Here is a 21237-nt window from a genome sequence, read left to right as displayed (position 1 = left end):
AGGGGGGCCTAGTGGAGTACTTCGTGACCACAGAGTGTGAACGTTGTGATCAGCTGTTTTAGCGCAGTTCTCCAGTGAAGGGGGGAGTCTCCCTCCGCAGCCGGTTGGCGTAGTTTTGGCACAGTTCCGTTGTACAGACCGACGTTAACAGCAGCCCTGTATGTGCACACGGAGACCGACTCTGTCGTCCGGTGATCTAACCGCCTTCTGGAAAAGCTTCACAAGTACGTCGGTACGCAAATGCGCTTTGTGACACAAGTGACGGTACGCATTTCAGATTACGCACATAACCTGTGTACCAGTTATGTGCACCCCTGTACCAGAGCCATATTATTACTATTATATGGCTCTGCCCTGTACTACAACAAAAGTATTCTCCGTCGGGACTTCCTGCAACAACACCACGCCGTTATCAAAGATGTTCTATTGAGAAGACGATCACTACGTGACAAAAGTGTTCAAAACCGTGGCTACTGAAATCAATCTTACTAACGGCTGTCTGTGCAATTTACTCCGCGCGAGTTGGCAGACTTTTTTTCTTACTTTAACATCATTTTCATAAGCCATTTCTTGGTATGGGTGTAGCCTACCCCAGCCATACCCTGGCGCTGCCACTGGTGGCACGTATGGGCGGGCCATTCTGCTCATGCGTTAAATGCGTTAAATATTTTAACGCAATTAATTCAAAAAATTAATTACCGCCACTAACGCGATAATTTTGACAGCACTAATTTCTACCGGTAATGTGTTTCGTGCCTGCAGGCTGCAGCACATCTTTTTCTCCGGTCGGGTCGTGGAAGACCGGAAGCTGTGTGGTTCATAAAAACATGTTCTTACTCAATATCAAGCCACAGTTATTGCTTTTATTTTAAAATCGTATAATTTCGGACTTTTGTTGTCGTCTGTGGAAAATAAATGGGGCTCAGAGCCTCAGGATACTGAAATCTGTATTTTTTTAAATCTTTTTTCCTTCTAATTTGTTATTCTTTTCAAAATAACACTGTTATTTACTCACCAATAACACACAATTATCCTTGCGTTTAATTCCATAATCTCTGGCTTTTTCGGCGTATGTCAGGAACTGAATTTCAAAATAAATATAACCGGAAACAGACGTAGGCATTTCGAGCGATTACCCAAGATCCTCAGCTATGGTTTTAAGCTCGCTGATTGGATGTGTTAGCCGCAATGCATGCTGGGATTTGGTGTTTATATTATATGAAATCCGGAAAACATTTTAAAAGTATAAAATAATACTTAATTCCGAGTGCTCTTGCTTTTCTCTTTGAAAGTCATCACATAACGGCATTGTAATACACGGTTCGGCTGCATTACATATTACAGATCTGCCGTAGTACTTTATTTAGAGAGCCCTGATGAGAAGACCTTTGGAAAAACTGGAAGAAATGGCGCCGAAACTGAATACTTGACGTGGATCATAAATATATCAACAATTAAACATCTTCAATTTCTCTTCACACAATACGTCTCCTTGCAGTATCAACACTAATTCGGCTGACTTTTACATTTGATCTAATTCATAGATAGGTTATATTTACACCATAACGGTGCACAGCTGATATAAAAGGACTGTAGTTTTTAAAGATATTACTAATTTTCTTTGAATGTAAATACTGAAACTTCCGGTGGGGCAAGATGGAGTAGGCAGTGTCGAATCTAGCTCCCGTAACTTTTATTCATTGACTATTTTAAATCCCCATAGTTTTGTCTTTGGCCATCTCCAGGTGGATAAGTATTCCTCTCTGAACACTCTGGTGCTGGATTATGGCTGCCAAGCAGCAGAGATCGGGCAAGAAGGAGCAGTCTTCCGTGCCGGCGGCAAATGGCGGTGACTTCAACATGACGGCCTTGGCTAACCAACTGGAAGAACACCGGAATGCTATCTCTGCGGATTTCAAGGCTACTATATCTACGCTCGAAGCCAAGCTAGACTGCATTCAAACCACAGTCTCCGATCATACCCACTCAATTAATTCGCTTGAATCCAACACTAACGAACAAGACGGACGCATACAAAGTTTGGAATCGATGTGTGCTAAACTAGCTGAGAATAATACTAAGCTACAAGCTAAATTGACGGACCCCGAGTCTCGCGCGCCGTAACAATATCAGGATTATTGGTCTACCTGAGTCCATCGAAGGGCCTCACCCCTCTTCCTTCTTTTCTGAACTTCTGGCTGAAGTCCTTGGTGACAGCGTTTTTGAGTCTCCACCGGAGTGCGACAGAGCGCACCGTACACTCTATCAAGCCAGGACCGGGTCAGAGACCGAGACCCGTGGTTATCAGGCTCCACAGATTCCAGCAGAAAGATAAGATCATCCGTGAGGCCAGAGCTAAGAGAGGCAAGCTGCAGTACCGTGGGACCCCCATTGCAATCTACGAGGATTATCCTTCTGAGATAGTGGAACAGCGCAGGGAATACCAAGAGGTGATGTCTGAACTTTACCAACGGTGCTTCAAGCCCGCACTACTTTTCCCGGCGAGGCTTAACAGCACACTGAAGGGGGGCCAGGAAGAGACTTACCTCCGTTTCTGAGGCCAAGAACTTTATTGCAGCTAAACTTAGAAATGTATTTATTTTATTTAAGAGATTTATTAAACCAGGAATGTATTTATGAGATGTATTATACAAGAGATGTATTTATTTTATTTAAGAGATTTATTTGTATTTAAATGCGCAAAGGGAAGATTACAGCTGATACACTTGCTACATAGCGGTGGCGCTGCAATACCGGGTCGATGTGTGGAGTGAACGGGGCAAGCCCCTCTTTCAGCTCCCAGTGTTCTTATCAGTTTAATATCTGATACGTCCCCAAAACGGGGACTATATTAAATGGATTTTTAGCACTGGGAGCTGAAAGAGGGGCTTGCCACGTTCACTCCACACATCGACCCGGTATTGCAGCGCCACCGCTATGTAGCAAGTGTATCAGCTGTAATTAAATGAGTGATATTCAGAAGAACTAGGAACGACTATGGAGCTGAATGTGTGTGAAAAATACAACTGAAACCAGGTATGCGTTACAAAATAGTTGTATTCAAGATAACAAGTTCATTCAAATGCACATGATTATTTTTCAGGGGCCCAGTAAAGGCAAAAGACAACAAAAGAAAAGCTTCCGGGGTAAAGTTAATTAATTTCCGTTTAATCCTACTTCACCATGTGCAGGGAGGATAGGTTTATAATCTTAGCTCGCCATCAAGGTCCATGAAAGGTCATCAGGTGCGGCAAGCACCTGGCAAAAGCAAATATATCCAAACCCAAAACCTGACCTGTAAAAGGTCACAAGGAATTAGTATCTTCCCTTTGCGCATTTAAATACAAATAAATCTCTTAAAAAAATAAATACATCTCTTGTATAAAACATCTCAAATACATTCCTGGTTTAATAAATCTCTTAAATAAAATAAATACATTCTGGTTGTACAACATTTCTATATCCATTTCTATACAAAACATTAATCTGTTTACATTCAGCCAGTAAACAACAAAGCAATACCTCAGGGCTGATAGCCAAAAGCCCACAAGGTTACACTTAAAGTAATTGGGATCAGTGAAGACCCATGCATAAGATATTTCTCACTAGCAATAATATTAGCAGCTAACGAGAGCTATCTCAATGTAGATTTCCTATTGAAAATGCTAACCGCTAAGCTAGCGGGCACATTCCGGGCATTTTTCAATAACATTACACATTTTAAATACATTCTACCAATACAAGACTCACCGCTGATTGCAGCAATTGTCACCAAAACGTTAATCTGTTTAGGAATCGTGGAGGAATCCCTGTGTGTAGTATGTAGCATCAACGTAGCATCAACGTAGCATCAACGTAGCAACCAGCATCACAACAGACCAGTAAAGGAAACGGAAGTGACCTGGCTGCCATTTATACTGAGCTACAGAAGCCTGTTAGGATTGAACCTGGGTTACACTATGCTTTGCTCCCACAATGCAGTTCGGCTAAGCGTGACGTCACCCCATTCAAAGTGCATGGGCAGAAGCGTTAACACCATATACAGTCTATGGTTAACACACGCAGCTGTGTGTAGTGACGTTACGCTATGCCAAACTGCATTGTGACAATCAAATCATATGCATAAATCCGGCAGCCGTCGGTACCGAGGGGTTCTTGTTCACGAAACTTTGTCTCAGGGCTTCTTAACATTTATAAACCAAGATAAGATATCAGATTAAAGCTGAAATTCCACATATTATAGAATTATTAATATCATCACTGTGCGTTACATGTATTTGAAAACGCTGGGGGGTATAAATTACCTTGTAGAATGAATAGTCTAGTCAGTGTTTCAAGTTAGCTTGCTTTTACAAACATGCAGAACGCACGGTTATGGTACATTGTAGTGGATAAAATGAACGTAAATCCTCATAAGTTAATAAAACATGCGGTAACAAAAAGAAGAAAGAAAACGCACCGCCGGTGTTCCGGTTTAACTGGTTCCCAGATCAACTGGTTGACAGATGTGGAGGCGTGGCCTTCGACTGAAATACACATTTCGATCGCTTCTTCTGTCGTTTACATAAATCTTTTGGTATATTTGGCTGGATAGGAACACTTTGATGCACATTCAGTACCAGTGTGTGAGGTTGTGGTTACGATGGCCATATCCGGACGCGAACAGCGAGGACTACAAAAGAAAAACGAGTTGACTGGGGATGTCTGTTCAAAACATTGCGAGCTCCAATAAATCATTTAAACCAGCTATTGTTGCCAGACTTATTACTGAATATCGTTCTTAATGTGATACCAAGTCCATCTGAGACCTGTGTACACCTTCAGACAGCCTCCAAGTGAAGCACACGTTGTTTACTCACAGTTTGAAAGCAGCGTGGAGAAGTCTTCAGCTGTGTTAAGCTGTGATCCGCTCGAATAAATCCTTAAAACCAACTATTGTTGCCCGACTTATCACTGAATATCGTTCCTAATGTGATACCAAGTCCATCTGAGACATGTGTACACCTTCAGACAGCCTCCAGTGAAGCGTACGTTGTTTACTCAGAGTTTGAAAGCAGCGTGGAGAAGTTTTCAGCTGTGTTAAACTGTGATCCTCTCAGGTAAACTGTGATTCGCCCATGGGAAAATGGGATCCGCCCAGATTAAACTGTGTTACATCTTCTGTGGCTATCTACCAGCGATCATGTTTAATATGAAAGACACACACATATACATACATCCCATATAAAAACGCCATTCTGCAGCACTCATCCAGATAAGATGTGACTGTTAACTCGTTTTGCAAAGATAGCAGCAGAAATGTCATTGCTGCATGTGCAGGGATATTAGACTTTAAAATGCTGATGGGTCATTAATGTTGGTCTCGGCAAACAATATTAGGAATCCTCTATTCAAACATAATAATTCAGTGTGCATCGACATGAAAATAACAAAAGTTCATGCTGGACTCAAACCCGAGTCCCAACAGCCAAAGTCACTCCAGCCCTGCGCGTTATGAGTGCGCCACGGATCAACACGACGTATCAAACCACCACACTATAATATTTTAGATTAACCTTGTTAAAAAGTTCCAGAAAAATGCAACCCGACCATCATTTATAATGTGAGCGAATGTATGTACACTTTAAGCCATATAATATACATATTATAATATACTGACTGAGGTCTGTATCAAGCCTCATTAAGACCCACCGAGATCAGATATCCTAGTTTATCAGCCTGCGAGCCCACATTTGTTGTGATAACTGTTAGTTTTACCGTGGTATCGTGTTGATCCGTGGCGCACTCATAACGCGCAGGGCTGGAGTGACTTTTGCTGTTGGGACTCGGGTTTGAGTCCAGCATGAACTTTTGTTATTTTCATGTCGATGCACACTGAATTATTATGTTTGAATAGAGGATTCCTAATATTGTTTGCCGAGACCAACATTAATGACCCATCAGCATTTTAAAGTCTAATATCCCTGCACATGCAGCAATGACATTTCTGCTGCTATCTTTGCAAAACGAGTTAACAGTCACATCTTATCTGGATGAGTGCTGCAGAATGGCGTTTTTATATGGGATGTATATGTGTGTGTCTTTCATATTAAACATGATCGCTGGTAGATAGCCACAGAAGTCGTAACACAGTTTAACCTGGGTGGATCCCAGTTGACCCTGAGCGAATCACAGTTTACCTGAGAGGTTTAACACAGCTGAAAACTTCTCCACGAGGCTTTCAAACTCTGAGTAAACAACGTACGCTTCACTGGAGGCTGTCTGCAGGTGTACACGGGTCTCAGATGTGGATCACATTAGGAACGATATGCAGTGATAAACCGGGCAGCAATAGCTGGTTTTAAGGATTTATTGGAGCTCGCAATGTTTTGAACAGACATCCCCAGTCAACTCGTTTTTCTTTTTGCAGTCCTCGCTGTTCGCGTCCGGATATCGCCATCGTAACCACAACCTCACACACTGGTACTGAATGTGCATCAAAGTGTTCCTATCCAGCCAAATATACCAAAAGATTTATGTAAACGACAGAAGAAGCGATCGAAATGTGTATTTCAGTCGAAGGCCACGCCTCCACATCTGTCAACCACTTGATCTGGGAACCAGTTAAACCGGAACACCTGCCGCCATTTTAGGTTCGACTTTTCCAGAAAACTATTGCAACACAAACGTTCCACTTTGAGATATAACTTAAAAACAATATAAAAATACTGTCTTACACGTAAGTTAAATCGTTTTTCAAGTGAGGCAGATATTAAATGTAGGCTAGCTAACACGAGCTCAAATCAAACTAACACACCATGCGACACAAAGTGCATTCGATGCAGAAATGAATAACACATCATTTAAATAGCCTACTGTGCAAAGGCAAGACGTAACTCACCAGAGTTGTGCGGCCAAAAAAGGATCACGATTCCGGCAGTGAGAGCACGGTGGGCAAAGTATTCTTAAAAGTTTGAGCGATTTCAACAGAGGCGAGGAGATAATGGCGGGCGGACTCTGGTGAAGCATGTGGTGAAGGATAGAACATCTCGGCACGTCGGGGGCGGAGCACATACGTGATGACGTCAGACCAGCGTCAGACAGATTCTGTAAAAATGTTTGAGTACTATTACCAATATGAGCCAAAGTGGTTGAACACTGTATACACAATAATAAATCAGTTCAGTCATCAGAAAATTAGCGGTGAATTAACTTTTTTAAATGTTTGAGTTAAAACAATCAATTTTCTTTCAGAAGCTTTTAATGTTCGGTCTTACAGTGTGCAAGAACACTGGTAATTCTGTGAAATCACTGGCTGATTAGTGGTTTTGAAAAATCACTGTGGTTGTAGTGGTTTTTCAAAGTCACTTACTAGTGATTCAATAAGTTACAGAATTGTATAATTATATAAATATAGGTAAAATATAGTGATAAAATATAGGTTACATACCTTGTGTTGTGAGAAATGACAAAAAGATGGTTCCAGAATGATTCAGAAGTGGGAAAATTAATAAAGCAACCTCTGGGTTAAAAATAACAGCGCAGCAGCATGTCTGTGAGGCCCCGCCCCCGCACGAGAGAGAGAGATCTCTTTTTAAATATATTGAAAGTTAGAAACGGAGATGGTTCGATAACACGTGCAAGATAACGTTTATGTAACATTTCTTTATTGTCGAAATTATGACATTTCATAACGGGATAAAATCAAAGTGAATGACCTGCTGCTGCTGAAGGCATGGGGCAAATATAGGTCCTTTGGCTAATTTATAAAGTAAACCTTAGCATCTCACTAGCAGTGGCAACTGCAATCAGTTACAGCTGCCCTAAGTCTGTAGCCAAGTCTAATAACACCAGTGTACACGTTGCTTTGTCAATACAGATATTTATTTGTTAATTATTTGTCTTTACTAGTCATAGGCTACACCTGGTTTATCGTAGCAAGCAGTGGAAACTCCCCTCAAGAAGCGACAATTGCCAAGGGCGTTGCAACCCTCACTCGCCAATATTTCATCATAAATATAGTATGTTTGTTTATTTTAGCAAACCATGCTCCATGTAAAATTTAATAGAAATGATAATGTATAATCTTTTTGAAAAATAGAGATCGCACATCAGTCCTGTGTACAGATCAGTTCGATAAAGTCATGCCTAAACAGCGACATTTTACACAATAAATACGGGTTTAAATAGCAGCATTTGCCACGGAAGGCGAGTGGCAGCTACTGTAAACCTTCTCTTACTCTGGCATCTTGTGGCAACTCCCGTTGAGCAGCGGCAGATGCCTCGGCAAGTTGTGGCATCGGTGGCATATGCCGGAAGTACTTGTCACAGATGCCACAGAGTAGTGGCATCTGTGGCATATGCCGGAAGTACTTGCCACAGATGCCACGGAGTAGTGGCCTCTGTGACAGATGCCGGAAGTACTTGCCACTGCCTGCAGATGCCAAGAAATGAGCCAGGCCCTACTGCAGGAACGAACGCTAGCTCCGGTCCTTTTCCCGTGAGGGAAACTGTGGACTCGATGTCCTGACAGGCTCGAGTTTGTGCAACCTGCACAAACACAAGCTCACCATGAATACAAATGGTGAAATGCAATGTAAAATTACCGAAAAAATACCAGCTCACTAAATCACAACCGCTCAAACCAACTACAAACTACTACCGCGGATTGGGCAGAGAACGAGTCCGAGAAATTTGCTCCCCCATGTGACGTAATATGACGCGTTTTGACGTATGACCTTTTCTTCTGAATTCCTGCCCTTATGTCTTGTAAAACATATCAAATCCTGCATTAACATTTTTAATTGTAATTTTCAGGCAAGGTTAAGCATAAATGTAGTTAAAAAAAAAACCTGCAAATTACTCTTTAATACTGTCTTTACTTTGCCCACAATATTGTTGCTTTGTTTTCCTGTAAAATAGGACTTTCTTTGAAGGAAACATCCCTTAAAGTATCCTGTAACATGAAAGAGGCGAGCAAGTTCCTATTTTTAAATCATTTTTAAGTTGTTGTTTTTTTCTTCTCACAGAGTGGCACATGCCTATAATCGTCAAGAGACTTGATGCTCGGTACGATTGGCTCTCAATGCGCTGGGATCATAGGACGTATCTGCTGACGGATGCAGGCGACGGGTGTGAACCTTCCCCCTCGGTGGAGGGTGCTCTGGCCTGGGTGTCTGAGGGCGGCTGCTCCTTCTTCACTAAGGTCTGATGGTTTCAGCACATCTATTTAACACATCTGTCTTGTGTTTAATCATATCTACTTTACCATAAAACATAAAAACCTTCACTCCTTCCATCCGTCTGAGAAGTGATTCTGTACTGAAATCACAGTCATACTCCTATTCGCCAGATAAAACAAGAGGAAAAATAACAGGAAGTCTGCAAAGATACTTTTTGCCTGGTTTGTGACTTGACTCGTGGGCTTTGGCTTAGGATATAGAGTATGGTCATCCTTTAATTGCATGGTTGGTGGTATGTAATTACCACTATTCAACCACCAAATATTTTACAAGTGTTGCAGCTTTTTCACTGTGACATGAATTGCTGTTTTTTCTGCTGTTCTCTATCCCTGCATATTGAAAATCCTTGGATTAAATATTAGAGCTTTTTGGGCAAAACAAGCTTTTGAAGGAGTATCCTTAACTTGGGGTAAATGGAATCTGCATTTCTCACAAACCTTTAATGAACTTAATCAATAGAATAATAAACAGAGTGAAGTGATAATAAAAATAGCCCTTTGTCTCAATTATGCTGCTTTTCCGCATATTTTTTATGTTTTTCTAAACACACAGGAAATATTGACCTTTATCTGATATGACTTCATTAACTCTGACCTTTCAGGTGCAGAGCATGACTAAATCCAACGCCTCCGGTGTCCTTGTCTACACTCTGCCCGGTAACCCGATCCAGGACATGAACTGTGTCGGGGATGAGTGCGACACTACGCTGGCCATCCCCGCTGCCATGGTGCATCTGGAGGTTTCCGTCGCCCAGGCACTCCAGTAAGGCCGAGTCACCAGGAGGATTAGACGCTTCCTCACTTTGATGATTAATAGCCTTGAACATAGATTAACTGAACACTTTAAAGGTTGAAGCAAATCATCTCTTAAATCTGTTTGCTTCCTCTTTAATTAATGAAGCTGCTGTCACGACTTATACCAACGTTTCCAAAATAATTGATGAGCTCTTCAGGGGCAAAGTGTTATCTCCTAAAAATCATCTTTCCATATCTCTCTGGGTTTGAATTATCTTCTGATTTAGGCTCATTGTAAATTGTTTGAAAGTTTGTACCATCATGTTTACATTTGACATCTTTTTTGAATTTGTCTTTTCTAGGTTTGGACAGCCGGTGTTTGTGTCCTTCCAATACACTCCGTCCCCAAACTTCTTCATCAGTATTGACCATCAGGGGCTGCTGGCTGAGATGGGCTGGTTCATTTACCCCTCATTCAGCTTCATCAACTGGCAGGCACAGTGGTAAGGACACAAATGAAGGTCTGAATGGATACATTTCATGTTTATATGCAAATTATCAGAATAATGTATCTGCACTTCAGATGATGAGGGGATTCCCTGAGGGGAAAGTGTTGAGGGGCTTTTTGAATGTATGTTCTTGAGAATCAGTCTGGTAAACTAGGAACTGCAGACAGATTATTTTTATTAGGGATCATAAAGTAAAATTGTACAAAGTGCAAACGGCAAATATGTTCAGTATAGTTTAGTAATTTTTACTTTGAGTCTCTTGAAATAATCTCTAAATGTATAAATAATACACAATCTAATTATTCAAAATTTTAAAACGTCACCACGAAACCATTTCTTTTTCTATAAATCAATGTTTTTCAGAAATTGAGGTATATACCTTCCATAGCAACATCTCTATATAATCATTGTAACAGTTTCCATGTGCGAAAAGTAAATGTTGACATTTATCTTTTTTTTTCTCTCTTTCAAGGTTTGATTTTTATGCAGATCTTCAGACCAAACTTCAAAGTCCTGCAAAGATTATTTCAGTCTTTGACAAAGTCCTAATGCAGGGGGAGAAAGGAGCAGTGGCTACAGTCAACCTGCCGCTAGGTAACCCCAGCAACTATATGTACGACTGATGCTATTCCTCAAGTTCTGGTGTCCAGTTGCACAGTGAAATTAGTAACAGAAGGGAAACTAGAAATGTGCAAAGAATCTTACCGTTTATTGCAGGTTTTACGCGTCTGTGTAGCTGTTGTATACGATGGCTATCAAATAGATTTAAGTCTAACTTTGATGATAAAATCAATGTTATGGGATACCTTTGTCCAAAGCATCGATTGGAGACCGTTCAAAACAACTGACCCTGTTCTGCGAAACAAAATTAGTGTTAAAAGGAATTAGGAGCATTTGTGTGAACAGTTATTGCAGCCCAAGGGGAACCTTAGCAATTTAATGACCCAAACATTTTTCCATTATGTCTTTCTGCAGCCTTGTCAAATTTTGACAAGCTTGAGCTGGACGCATCTCTGTCGTGTCCCGGCAGGAGAGACTCGACCTGCGCTCACTGGGATCACACAGTGCAGCTGTTTGTCTGCTGCGATCCCCTTGGCCCGCACTGCAACATGGAGCTCGGTCGATGGATCACAGCCTTTCGCAGGCAAGATGCTGATTGAAAACAATCGGATGGCATGAATACAAAAGATGATCATGAAAATGACTATTCATATCTGTTCGTCACTCGTCACCGGCTTGAGCTTCAATATCAGGATACATGTATTTATTATCCTTGCAAGAATGGAAGTAGTCATCACACACAGAGCTGCGTGGGACAAATAATTCCCAGAACAGTGTCCTTGACTTGCTTTATATACAAGAGAGGGAGTTACACAGTCACAAGATGGAGGAATACCAGTTCAAGCCGTATACAATGTTTAGTTTTAGATTAGCTAAGGCCCACGTCAGAAATGATCATGCTTGTTATATGTCTGTCTCCATAGAGGCTGAATCATCATGTTAATCGTTGTCACATAGCTATCATATTCCTAAAACAGTGTGTCCTGTCGATCTTCTAGGTAATCCTATATCCTGTTACATACACAGCTACAGTTGGGCCTTTGTTATCATGATATTGGAGTACATTCAGTATTTTCCCAACAATATCAATAATCTACAGCTTTTGTGGTTTGTTAAAACAAAACAAAACATTTATTTAGCTTCATGGTATCACAACACACACATTAAGAATATATTGTAGAGCCGATGAACGGGAGTCAGAGGCGGTGCATTCAGAATGGATTTCCTGCATGAGCTGCTCTGTGTAACCAGCTAGCATGAATGAACTCTCACCCCGGTATCCTCACTAACGGGTCCGGGTTGCAACACACACTGTATGACACAGTGAATTATGTCCCGTAACTGTCACCACACAAGCCCCCCCCAGAATTCACTCATACACAAAGTCTGTGCGGCGGGGAGGAACGACAAGCCAACCACCCCGACTCCGAAGAACGGGAGCCGGGGAGGCAACCTCTGAAGGGGCGGCCGCTGGAAGAGTTGGGACCGGAACCGTAGGCCCCAATACCGTGACAGGGGTCGAGGCCGGCCCCGTCGCAGAGGTCGAGCCAGCACCACCAGCACAGCACTGGTCCAAGTCCAGGTGAGCAGCCTTCACCCGGTCCACCGAGACGTGCTCGGTTCTGCCACCCAGGTCGACCACCAAGTGCTTGTCCCCGTGTTCCAGAACCCGGAAAGGCCCATCGTAAGGGGGCTGCAGGGGGCCTCTGTGCGCGTCGTGTCGGATAAACACATGCCCCGCCGAGCGGAGCTCCACGGGAACCCGGGACACATGAGTTCCGTGCCGAGCAGTGGGGATCGGAGCAAAGGCCTCAGCGGCGTCCTGCAGGAAAGCCCGCTGGGCCATCGTCGACCAGGGAGCCGATACGTTGGGGAGGAAATCCCCCGGAACCCTCAGCGGCTGACCGTAGACCAACTCAGCCGTGGAGCACTGCAGATCCTCTTTAGGCGCAGTCCTCAGGCCCAGCATCACCCAAGGCAGCTTGTCGACCCAATTACTGTCCGTAAGGCCGGCCTTGAGGGCCGCGTTCATGGAGCGATGTAACCGCTCACAGAGACCGTTAACCTGAGGGTGGTAAGCGGTAGTCCTGTGCAGCTTAACCCCCAAACCACTCGCCACGGCGTTCCAGAGCTCGGACGTGAACTGTGAACCCCTGTACGAGGAAATGTCTGACGGGGTGCCAAAACGACACACCCACGTCGCAATGAAAGCCCGGGCAATGAAAGCCCGGGCAATGTCTGCGGCTGATGTTGACACGAGAGGAACCGCCTCCGGCCAACGGGTCGTCCTGTCCACCATGGTGGGGAGGTAGGAAAAGCCCTGACAGGAGGGCAATGGACGAACCAGGTCGATGTTGACGTGGTCAAACCTCCTCTCAGGCACCAGGAAACGCTCCAAAGGGGCCTTCGTGTGGCGGTGCAACTTAGCGCGCTGACAAGCCACGCACTCACCAGCCCAAGTCCTCACGTCCTTTTTCAGCCCATGCCAGACGAACTTCGTGGCCACCAAGCGCACCGAAGGCTTAACGTCCTGGTGTGACAGGCCGTGCAACTACCTCGAACACAGAGCGCCTCCAGCTGGTGGGAACGACTGGCGGCGACAGGCCTGTGGGGACTTCACACAGGAGGGTAACGCCCGCGTCGCCGAACACCACGTCCTCCAAGCGCAGCCCTGCGCCCTCCATCTTCAGAGCCTGGACACCGGGGTCTATGACCTGGTCCGCCGCCATGCGAGTATAGTCCAGGCCCAACTGGACGGCTCCGATGACGACCCTGGAAAGGCAATCTGCAACCAGGTTTGACTTGCCAGCCACGTGCTTAATGTCTGTGGTGAACTCCGAGATGTAGGAAAGCTGCCGCTGCTGATGTGCTGACCAAGGCTCCGCCACTTTAGACATGGCAAACGTGAGCGGCTTGTGGTCGACAAACGCCGTAAATTCACGGCCTTCCAGCAAAAAACGGAAGTGTCGCACAGCCAAATAAAATCCAAGGAGCTCTCGGTCAAAAGCGCTGTACTTGCGTTCTCTGGGCGTCAGCTGGCGGCTGAAAAAGGCGAGTGCCTGCCAAGCGCCCTCCACCCACTGCTCGTGCACTGCACCAACGGCGTAGTCCGATGCGTCTGTGGTAATGGAGATGGGAGCCGTGGATGATGGGTGCGCCAACAGGGCCGCCTAAGCCAACGCGGTCTTGACCTCGGTGAAAGCAGACTCAGCTTCTGCCGTCCAGTCGATCGCCTGGATGGGAGTCGTACACTTCAAAGCCTCATACAGCGGCCGCATAATGTGAGGAACCCCAGGAACTTACGGAGCGACCGGGCTGTGAGCGGGCGAGGAAAAGCCGCAAATGCCTCCACTTTCGCCGGCAGGGGTGCTGCACCGCCTTTGGTGACGCGGTGCCCGAGAAAGTCAATATCAAAAAGCCCGAACTGGCACTTTGCAGGATTGATGATCAACCCGTGTTGGCTGAGCCTCGTGAAAAGGGCTCGGAGGTGTGACAGGTGCTCTTCCACCGAAGCGCTGGCGACGAGTATGTCGTCCAGATAGACGAACACGAACGGCAGGTCCCGCAGAACCAAATCCATCAGGCGCTGGAACGTTTGGGCGGCGTTCTTGAGCCCAAAAGGCATCCGCAGGAACTCGAAAAGTCCAAACGGCGTTATCACTGCTGTGAGCCTTCTTGACCGTTGCGGGGGCGCTGAGTGTCACAGCTAGCACCAAGGGTAGCCAAGAAAAAAAGGTCGGCTTCTTCAGCCAATGCACGGGGCTCTGTAATGGACATGTTGGCTAGCGCCGTCTGGACACGGGAAGGCAAGTGGCGTAGGAATGTCTCCATGAATAAAATCCGGGGATCTTCCCCTCCTAGCAGATTTAGCATCTTCTCCATGAGCTGAGATGGCTTTCTATCCCCTAGGCCTTGAATTTCAAGAATCTGGCGGGCCCTCTCCTTAGCAGATAAGCTAAATGTCTTAAAGAGCCTGTGACACCATCCCAACAACTGTTGTGCAATGAAATATTGGGCTACTAGTAATCTCGAACCGTCAGTTTAAAAAAGAAAAAGCGATACCGTTTCGTTAAATATCAATAATTTCGAACATCGCGGGGAAATTCCTTCACTCATTTTGAAGTTTTAGGGGAAGCCGGAAGTGACGTCAATGCGGGAACGCTTCGAGAGCCAAACACGGACAAAGTGTGTTGTGTCATGCGTAGAAATGGTGAATTACTGAGTTTAGGCACGTTAATAACGTTTTAATGAAGTTGACTACAGTATATTCATATTTGTCAGTGCTTTCATGTCAATTCGGCGACATAAACATAAATGATCGTGGTGAAGATGATGATTACATTAGGATTAAAAATCGGGAGTGAGAGCTGCTGAATTTCCTCCCGTCGGATGTGATATAAAAACAAATCGATTATTTTTGTGGTTATAAACTCAAGTGGATGAAACTACATTTATTAGTGCTTTCATGTCAATTCGGCGAACATATGATACATTAAATGATGAGTGAGGATGATGATTAAAAATCGTTTGTTTGAGCCGGTCTGCATTTACTGATGAGAAAACAAACCGATGCTTTTTGTAGTTGTAGTACACCAACGTGGATTAAACGTGTGTTTTTTTTACCACAATGTTGGGGAAATTAATGGATACAATGCACGGATTATTATTATTATTCCCACTCCGATCGGGACACTAGGTCCACCGTTTCCCCGCAGCGAGGCTCCCCCCGTTGACAGTTTACGTGGGCTGGGTGCAGTGGCGGACTGGCCGGTACCGAAGTGGGCCGGTCGGATAAGTAACTAGCACATCCCCCATAGGCGGCGCGTGAGGCTCAGGTTTGAGAAGGCTAAATAACTTCTTTTACCTGACGCTGCCCGCCTCCGGCGTATATAGAAAAGAGATCAACTCAGTGTGCGGAGTTTAAATCTCTCAAGTCATATTACAGGATAAAGAAAATACAGTTTAAACTGCCGTATGCAGAGAAGACGTCGACGTGTCGCACTTATCATTCATATTACATCATCAATCATCATCATCATCATCATCTTTATTTAAAGAGACTCTTGGTCCATTATTACAAAACATACAACACTCAAATACAAACTAAAAAAAGGCAGCCATACCAATGTTTCCACAGAGGTGACTGGTATCGTACAGCACTGAGACACGGATTTGAAAGCAGCATAATGACAGAGTTATGAGAAACATTCAATCGACAGATGAATTTGTACATCAGACCTCTCAAAAGAGCATGGAACGTGTTGACTCGTGCATTACAGAACATTTCATTGCACTGCACCACCTTGGTTTTCTAAGCAGTATACGCAAACAGTCATTATATGCAACCTGGAGCTTCCGGAGGCTCGCCTTCTTATACTTGACCCACAAGGGGGCAGTATAGAGAGGAGTGCAATACGCTCTAAAGAGGTTCACCTTAACCTATCTGAACACCAAGAGAATTTTCTAGCCAACATGTTGGCTTGTATATATAAGACACGCCGCTGTCTATACATGTCATCATCATCAGCCATTTCATCTGTGATGATGTGTCCCAGATACTTCGTGTTACAGCAAACAGACAGCACCTGTCCTGACAGATAGAATGTTGGAAAACAAAGGTTCTTATCCCCTGTTGCTCTACAGATCATTACAGCGCTCTTCTTAGCATTGTATTTAACGTCAAATTTGACTCCGTAATCAGAACAAACATTTAGCAATGTTGAAAACCAGCACTGCTAGGAGAAACAATTGCCAGATCATCGGCATACATAAGATGGTTTACAATCACATTACCAATCACACACCCTGTTTTACAGACACTTAAATCATCCGATAGATCATTCATATAGATATTAAAATCAGATCATCGATCATATAATATCATAATATATCATATATTTCCTTATCTGAGTCAGCTTCTCCAGCCTCACCTGGCCGTGCAACACTCACAGTGTCACAGACTGGATGCAGAAGTATTATTTAACACATTATGTTGACGAAACACTCGAGACAAATGTAATTAAAGTCAGATCCACTCGTGTTTTAGACGTGAACGCGCTCTCAGCTGGAGAGAGAAACCCTGGCTTGATTTACCGAGTTGATAACCAGCGTCGTAGGACCGCTTAGCGAGATCTCGTTTGTTAGTTTGTTGTTAGTTTGTTTGTTACTCAAACATATCCAGGGTCTGTTCAACTGGCTTCGTAGTACAGGGCACAGTGGCGAGCAGCGCTAATGTCAAAGACACAGATATTATACATTATATTTGTATTTTACATCCCCCCTCCCCCGTTGACAATTTACTAGCGGTACCGAAGTGGGCCGGTCGAGAGTCCCGGGATGATTTTTAGTCCCAGTCCACCACTGGCTACATGACCATATGATCGCCCATATTGACGCACCTCATTCCTAAACTTCTAACAGATACAACATAAACCGATCCTTCAGCCTCATATGAGCTCTCAGACACGTTCAACATTAACCTGTCATCGCTGTCTGAGCTTGCTGCTGTGTGCACCGTCGTGCGTTTACATCTGACTGTATATATATAAAGGTTTACATGCAGATGCTGGGATCCTGGACGGTGCAGCTGGAGCGCTGTGCCCGCAATGACGTCACCCATCATTTGGCGGGACTTGAAGAATCCGCGAGAAGATCCAGAAAATTGTCAACATTGAAGGCAGATTAATGGTTATCAAAGTACAAATATCCCAAATCAGTTCAGTAACGGTTTTCAAGGGGACAATATGTACTCAAATTGATGGGTTTGGATGATGGGAGAAAACCGTGTCACAGGCTCTTTAAGTATTTATGTATTTCAAATCCCCATCACGGACTTGTCGGCAGGCGAAGTGCGCCTCCATGTGTGCAAACCACGCCACAGCGGCATGCTCCCAAAATTCCGGCAGCTTTACAAAAACATCGCGATCAGCCATGTTCATTGCGTCTTCGGAAACTTTCACGAAAATGTCAGGGTCACCAGTGTAGAGCCGATGAACAGAGGCGGTGCATTCAGAATGGATTTCCACACTTTATTATTATTAATCCAGACAACGTGAGTACATGAGCTGCCCTGTAACCAGCTAGCATGAATGAACTCTCACCCCGGTACCCTCACTAACGGGTCCGGGTTGCAACACACACTGTATGACACAGTGAATTATGTCCCGTAACTGTCACCAAAATATAAGGAATAGTTTGGAAACTACTCATTGATACTTTTCTTCCCTAGAGTTAAAGGAAAAGAATGATACCCCTCTCAACAATAACAATCATCTGCTCTAGTTTCAATTTCTTTCAAATATGCGCATTTCCCAAAATGTCAAAGTATTCCTCTTAAATACCAGCCTGTTTTTTCTGATATGTGTGATTTGATGGTTCTGTATTTTAAAAAATTTCAGAGGTACTGGGCGCTGGCTGACAGACGTGTCTCCTCTGATCCCCCTGCTGGACGGCAACAGGTGTACCCTCACCATGAAGACGGTGTGGTGGGCGATGCCGTGGATCGCCTCCCTCAACCTGAGGTTGAGTGTCAGCAACAAGACAGGTAGAAAGTGTCATAACACAGTGAACCTTTTAATTTTTGCTCAATCTGAGGAGTACAGAATTGTTTTCTCACAGGATGTGGTTAGTGCAAATGGTTAGAAAAAATTAGACCGGGTCAGATTTGGGCATTTCTACTGAAGGAAGCATTTGTTACTCATGATTTGTTTCAGGAACATCAAAAATCCAAAAGATCCAATATCTTGGGCTAAAACTATGTGCATCTCGCACCCTCGTTGTCAGAACTAACACCAGCTATGTGTTTTTTAACACCAAACTATCAGCTCAGAGAATATTTCATGCTCAGATCTCAACCCTCCCACTGTGACAATGGAGAGCTGCCCTCTGACATAAAATCATCACAGAGCACTTTCTATCCATTTTCTCTCTCTGCTGGATCTTTCAAAAGTAGAGCGCAGGAAGGAACAGTCTGTTACTGGAAGATGTCTGGATAAAAGTGACAAACTTAGTTCCTGGAAATACTTTGACTCAGCTTCCTTAAAAACAGAGTGCAGCCTGTATGTTTAGGACACGTGATGTTTTGACAGGAGTCTATTGGGCATGATTAGAAATTAGATAATTAGATTTTAGATTACATTTGGTAAGATGCACATTTTATGCCCAAAAACATATTTCAGCACTTTACTTGTTTTAACTGTTTACATCCCACACAAAAATTGTGTATTTACTGACTTTTGTTTTTGGACAGCATGAGTTATTAGTAACTTGGCAGATTCAGACTAATACAAATGTTGTCAATAAATAAATCATCATCAAAATATATTAATTTTGATAAAGATAAGACTTTGATGATTCCTTTGTGAAATTCACAAGCTACCTATGCCAGCACAACACCAACCAAAAAACCTTACCAAAATATACACCTACTCTTCTTTAAAGTATATTTGGATGCTTATTATTTAATCTTGAATAAAGGAATGTTACTTGTAAAAGAGTATTTCTTTACTCTGTGGTTTTGCTAGATCAATACTTTATCACCTCCTAGTATTTTGTAAACATTTTAATTAAATGCAAAGCATTTTGTGTTGCAGATTATCGTGTAGAGACACTCCGCCCATTCAGAGTTATGGCACTGTACAATGGGGGAACCTTTGACAAAAACTACAACAAAAGATTTAAGCCAACCGAAGTGCACATCCCGGCATCAACCAAAAAGGTAACAGATCTGATGCCGATCATTATTAACTATTTAAATATTTCCTGTCCGTCAGCTGCTGTGTGTCTGTCCTCAGGTGGAGTTATACGCCATCATCACAGCTCACGGCTACGATGACAACCACTGTGGAGAATTTTGCGTCACCTCCCACAACTTCTTGATCAACAATGTTTTTAACAACACTCTCATATTCGATTCTGCTGGTATTATATATATAATATTTTAAGGAACATTTACTGAAGGTAGTTGACAAACTATCCTACTTTGAGTTCCATTTAAATTAATTTATTGTCCTTTTTCATATCTGTTTGGTGGGGAACCATTAGGATCACCTTTGGGCTGCACCCTGAGAGTGAAAGAGGGCGCGGTACCAAACGAGCACGGCACATGGCTGTACGGACGAGGAGGATGGTGTGATGGACTGCAGGTCGACCCCTGGAGGACGGATATCACCACACAGGTACGGCCCTTGATAACAAAAAAAATGAACCGCTGATTCTGTATATATTTACTGAGTGTGTGTAACCTCATTGTTTCTGTCCTCTTTCAGCTGAACATGAGCGAGTTTAATTCAAACACGATTGTCTACTTTGGCTTGTTCGAAGGAAAGGATCCTAATCCATCTCAGGATCCTGGATACATCATCATGTCTTCTCTTCTTGTCTTTTACAAATGATGTCAATCTGGAAAACTTCAAATAATGAATGTAACACTTGATGTACGATCAAAGTCAAATATAGAAAGTATTTTTCTACGGTTTTTATTACTGTCTCCATTACTTTGACTCTGGTTTTATTAACTTGCTGGACCGGAGGTTATCTAGAGGCTTTCAAATGATAAAAACAGCGCTCATGGAAAATATCACCAACCAAGCTCTCGCCCAGCCCGGTCATCCCATTTGCATTTTATCTCAAGACGTAACCCTAAGTCACCACCAAAAAGCCTTGTAGCTGAGTAGGCACTCCATGTGCTTGTTATGCTTTAAGCTGAAGATGCATTGTTCTGAGAGCAGCCGCCTCTCCTCACTAATTACATGTAATCATGTCCAACTTGAAAGTTTGAGGTGATTTAAGTGTTTCTCAGTCATCTTCCTGCTTTTTGTTCTTTTATTTTATTTTACGGTTCTGAACCGATTTGTGTAGCGAGGATGGGCCAACTGCAGATATGTAATGTTTAAAAAGCAGGTTTATATCGCAAGAAAATTAATGAGAATCACATTTGAATTGGTGTTGTTTAATTTGATCATTTGCATTGAAAGACTGAATCGGAGATCATTTAAAATGTAATTTATTAGTTAGTAGCTCACAGTTTAAGTTGAGTTATCTATTAAAAAATATAGTGAATGTGGAAATATATAGAGAAATACATTTTGTGAGGATTAAATACATTTGTTCCCCAAAGTATTAGATTCTGTTTGAAGTGTAGTGAACTTCAGTTCCAAACTAATGTGTTCAATGACAAATTATGCTATTCAGATTCAGTTTTCCAATGCAATT

The 21237-nt window shown here is 43.3% G+C and overlaps 1 protein-coding gene and 1 pseudogene across 2 annotated transcripts in view; both read left to right on the top strand.

The window, feature by feature from the left end:
• The window catches only part of LOC117460960 (uncharacterized), a 49118-nt gene extending 28618 nt beyond the window's left edge, over positions 1 to 20500 (top strand). Inside the window, exons 3-12 of one of the 2 annotated variants that reach the window (XM_034102614.2) lie at positions 9009 to 9184; positions 9823 to 9983; positions 10318 to 10458; positions 10937 to 11058; positions 11440 to 11608; positions 18483 to 18568; positions 19617 to 19741; positions 19818 to 19944; positions 20068 to 20201; positions 20292 to 20500. In XM_034102614.2, coding sequence (XP_033958505.1) covers positions 9009 to 9184; positions 9823 to 9983; positions 10318 to 10458; positions 10937 to 11058; positions 11440 to 11608; positions 18483 to 18568; positions 19617 to 19741; positions 19818 to 19944; positions 20068 to 20201; positions 20292 to 20417 — 1367 coding nt within the window. In that variant the 3' untranslated portion in view covers positions 20418 to 20500. Of the gene's footprint in view, positions 1 to 9008; positions 9185 to 9822; positions 9984 to 10317; positions 10459 to 10936; positions 11059 to 11439; positions 11609 to 18422; positions 18569 to 19616; positions 19742 to 19817; positions 19945 to 20067; positions 20202 to 20291 lie in introns of both variants that reach the window. The other variant, XM_034102613.2, reaches the window with a different exon arrangement.
• On the top strand, positions 2788 to 2948 carry LOC117461627 (U2 spliceosomal RNA; annotated as a pseudogene).
• Positions 20501 to 21237: the final 737 nt, after the last annotated feature.

The sequence above is a fragment of the Pseudochaenichthys georgianus genome, chromosome 16 (genome assembly GCF_902827115.2).
Source record: "Pseudochaenichthys georgianus chromosome 16, fPseGeo1.2, whole genome shotgun sequence".
Lineage (NCBI taxonomy): Eukaryota > Metazoa > Chordata > Actinopteri > Perciformes > Channichthyidae > Pseudochaenichthys > Pseudochaenichthys georgianus.
This window is presented reverse-complemented; position numbering and strand designations above follow the sequence as displayed.